The 4,241-nt window shown below is 36.5% G+C and overlaps 1 protein-coding gene across 1 annotated transcript; it reads right to left on the minus strand.

The window, feature by feature from the left end:
* Positions 1 to 1,501: 1,501 nt before the first annotated feature.
* On the minus strand, positions 1,502 to 4,023 carry LOC137629230 (uncharacterized). Its single transcript, XM_068360493.1, has one exon. The coding sequence runs from the start codon at positions 3,827 to 3,829 to the stop codon at positions 1,502 to 1,504; it is 2,328 nt and encodes a 775-aa protein (XP_068216594.1). The 5' UTR covers positions 3,830 to 4,023.
* Between the last annotated feature and the right edge of the window lie 218 nt (positions 4,024 to 4,241).

Consider the following 4,241-nt stretch of genomic DNA (forward strand, 5'->3'; position numbering starts at 1 on the left):
CTCAATCTTAAGGAATTAGGAAGTCACTTGTGTCTAAATAATTAGAATCGTCAGGTTCATATCGCCACACATTTCGTGTGACAAGGGCTCTTCCGTTAGCAGCCTGTGTAAAAAATGATTGTAGGCCTACACATTTGCGCGAGAAAGTGGAAATTCTTTCTACCACGCTGGAAGACGCAGATTCATCCACAGGTTACTCCACTCAGGAGAAGCCATTCGTATGGTAAAAATTATGAATTGACAGTGAGGATTTAAACCAAAGACAAAGAAAACTATTGAGTTTAATAAGTGAAATTATAAATGTTGAAATGCCGTTTCTCGTCTTGAGAGGAAATCACCCGAAAAGCTGTCTTCGGATGTATGCACCACTTCCTCTCCACAGTAACTCATCTACCATATGTAAAGGACCTAAAATAATAATAAAAAAGAATTTACACTTCTTGAAAAAATCAATTTAACGTAAGAAATTAAATTTGACAAATTTAACGTGAAGGGAATGAAATTCAGCAAGCTAGCTTCGTGAAAACGTAAATTTCGTAAATGAACACTCGTTACTAAATAAGAAAAACAATATATAAATTACGTTCGTAGTTAATCTTAGTCAAAATGAAAATAATGGTTTACAAACCAAAGGCACAAGTATAATGGTAATGCTAAAATCCTTTACTTTAATTTTTTCGACGTGTTGGCGACCATAATTTAAACTATGACAAGCGTAAATTATATCTAAGAAACAGATCAATCCTATTGAGCCTGCATAAGGTCTCTCAACTGACTTACGTTTCTTTAGATCCTGGTCTTTCTTGGATAGATGATAAATCCAGTTGCTTCTCTCCGAACATGAATTCCTATCGCTCGGCCTAGGTGGAGTTTATCGCTCCATGACACTTAACACTTTCAGGAGTAAAAAATTTGTCAGAAATCTCCTTTCCGGAATGCTTTCTGTGTTGGTCTCTGACTCTACCCCGCTGGGAATCTGTCTTACTGGAATCTGCCTTTTTGGAATCTGCACCGCTGAATATAAATACTCAAAAGGCACAGTGAGTGGATATTTAACTGTCAAACAGTCAGTTTAAAGAACTATTCAGGCTCAATAGTAAACAAAGTCGCAAATTATCATATAGTTATAAAACAAATTACCATTAAACAAATGCCCATAGTTCCAACCACCACCAAAGTAAACAAAAGACAAAGTACTTTTTAGTACAAACAGAAATATACGAAAAACATAAAGATATTTCTTTACACTCCACACCAAAGGTTCTACATTTAAATTTTGTTAAATGTAGAACTCTGGAATAACTAGAAAAAATTCAGCCTTTTCTTTTACATTCCAGGCCAAGGGTTCTACATTTCTATCCTTAGTAAATGTAGGACTAATCCCAAATTATATATATATAGAAATATATATATATATATATATATATATAATTGTGAAAGGAGCAAAATTATGTACAGTTAATAAACCCAATTATATACAGTTATGTTCCTGAAAGGTTCTTCAAATGTCACTGATCATACCTAGAGTCTTTTGCCTGCTTTGCAAAGCAGCTTTCCTCTTGGGCCTCTCTTTTTTCTGAGGCTTATCTTCCCCCAAGTTTGCCGTGGGATCAGTAGTATTAACAGAAATATGATCTTTCAATGTTTTAATATTTGATTGTGACATTTCCTGGCGCGTTAATATAGGGATTAAAGAGGTGACGTGGCGTCGAACCATCTCCCTGTTTTTACCTTTAAGCAGAACAGCGTCAGTTACTTCATCAAGTACGTTAGTTTTAACGTCTTTAACAACTGCCAATGGGAAATTGGTAGGTTTGCAATTCTCCTCTTTTATCAGTACAATGTCCCCTACCTGTAATTTTTTGTGGGTAACCGGCTTATATCTACTTTTATCATTGACAGCCTGAGTCATCAAATTATTCAAAAATTCTGCATTGTAGGTTTCTATCAAATGTGTGCGCACTTTCTTCAGTTTCTCATAACTTGTTCTTATGGTATCAATAGGGTCAGTGTTTAAAGACCAATCAGGATCATTGCTAGTGGGAAGCGGCTGCATGGCTGGAATAAGATTCAAAGATATTAAGTCCAAGCCATGTATTAACTTCTCTGGGGTAATAGGGTCTGGAATTACGTCATCACTGGTATCTCTTAGACCTTCCGAGAAAGCAATAGGCCTTCGATTAACCAGGTGAATAGTTTGTGAAACCACAAACTCAAAATCTCTGTATTGAAGAACATTTTTCTTGATTGAGCAACGAAGCAACTGACGGACCATTTTCACACATACTTCCACTAATCCCCCAAGAGGATGATGGCCTTTAAAATATTGCTCAAATTTTAATGGCCGTACTCCTTGTTCTTCAAAAAAATTCTGGGTTTCTGGATCATTCAGAAAGTCAGTAATTATGTTAGCTCCTGCAACTAAGGATGAACCAAGATCAGATAAACATAATTCAGGCACTCCATATTCAAATGAATGAAGCTGTAAAGCTCTAATGAACTCACCTGAGGTCATGTCAAGACAAACTTTTAAATTAATAGCCCTAGACCAGAGGCAAGTTATGCAAAGAATCCAGACTTTCACCTTTTTGCCATTGTAAAGTACAAAGTAAGGGCCTATGTGATCTATGAATATTGTACGAAAGGGAACACTAGGTGGTTCTTGTCTGAATAACCTGTAGGGAGATTGATTTAGTTTAATAGCTCTCTGCTTCAGTTTTCTACAAAGTATGCATTCTTGCAGGATGCGTTTCACAACAGAGAAACAGTGTGGAATCCAAAATTGTCTTCTTAATTCAGACAAAACCTTGTAACAGCCTGAGTGATACATTTTCTCATGCAAATCTAAAACAATTAATTTTGTGATGTAGCTATCCTTAGGAAGCAAAACAGGAAATCTGTAATTCTTATCATTTTTCCATCTTGAGAATTTGCTTTTCACTCTTAGAATTCCCTCATTATCAGGATATACATTGAGTTGGTTAACAATGTTTGGGATATCTTTAACGAACGTAGAACCACTGTCAAAATACCTGAATATCTCGGGAAAATAAATGTGCTGTTCTATTCTAATTATGTAATTCATTGCCTTGGCATACAAGTTTTCGTCAAGAACTCTCAGGTTTCCATACCTCTCAGGATACCTGGAGTAAAGTTTGCATTTTAGGCTCTCAATAAACTTAAACACGTACCTATAAACAGATACAAGCCTAGACAAACTGGAAAATTTGTTTACAGTCACCAAGTGCTCTGGTTCTCCCTTACCGGCTGCACCAGTAATAATTTGGCCGGATTTGAAAGACGCAGAACACCCAACTGTTGATGCTAAATGTTCTGCACATTCCTCTTCGGTGGAGCCGAAATTAATTTGATTGTAATTCTCCGAAACAACATCCCCTGATTTTGCCCTGGGGTTTGGTACAATGAAATTCATTATATCACTGCGACTTGAATAGAAGTTAGCAGATTCTTTCAAAAACACTGGCCCAGAGAGGAAATTAGACTTAACGGTAGTTTTATATGAAGCTACACGAGTGACAAGGTCAGCTGGATTTTCAATACCTGAAACAAATTGAAATCTTATAGGATGCATCTCACACAAGGTAATTAAATGTTCTAACCTATTACGGATAAAGGTGCTGTGTTTATGCATCTTATCTAATTTATAACAATAGGAATTAATCCAGGATAAGGATACCAAGCTATCAGAAAACAAATCGAGTTCTTTGATGTTGATTGCTTCAACACATGAGGGCCCAGTTAATTCCTTATAGGTATCTATTAACACTTCTGCACCCAAAGTAATGGCCTGAAACTCAAGGGAAGGCATGCTCTTCCCAGATAATTGCTTATTCACAAAACGGTTCTTAGCTAGAACAAAGTTCACTTCTAATGACTGGATATCCTGAATAAAGATAACAGTTCCGTATATATCCTTACTACTATCTGTAAAGGCAATCAGTTTATATTCTCCATTTCTCTGGCCAACAAATCTTCTAATTCCGAGGCTGGGAGAGGAATTTGCTTGTCGACATATGTTTCTCCATTCTTTAATTTCTACATCCGGCAATTTGGAGTCCCAGGTATAGGACGAATCACATTGTAATTTATGTAGAAAGAGCCGTGCTCGATTTAGAATGGGCAAAGTAAAGCCAAATACGTCATAGTGACTGGCAATAGTTTTCAAAACATTCCTCTTTGTATTTGCCTCACCATCTAAAACTAGAGGCTTAGTGGATAGG

Source organism: Palaemon carinicauda, chromosome 37 (assembly GCF_036898095.1).
Source record: "Palaemon carinicauda isolate YSFRI2023 chromosome 37, ASM3689809v2, whole genome shotgun sequence".
Classification (NCBI taxonomy): domain Eukaryota; kingdom Metazoa; phylum Arthropoda; class Malacostraca; order Decapoda; family Palaemonidae; genus Palaemon; species Palaemon carinicauda.

Coding starts and splice junctions, on each gene's coding strand:
- LOC137629230 (XM_068360493.1), bottom strand. CDS start 3,829: ATGCCTTCCCTTGAGTTTCAGGCCATTACTTTGGGTGCAGAAGTGTTA.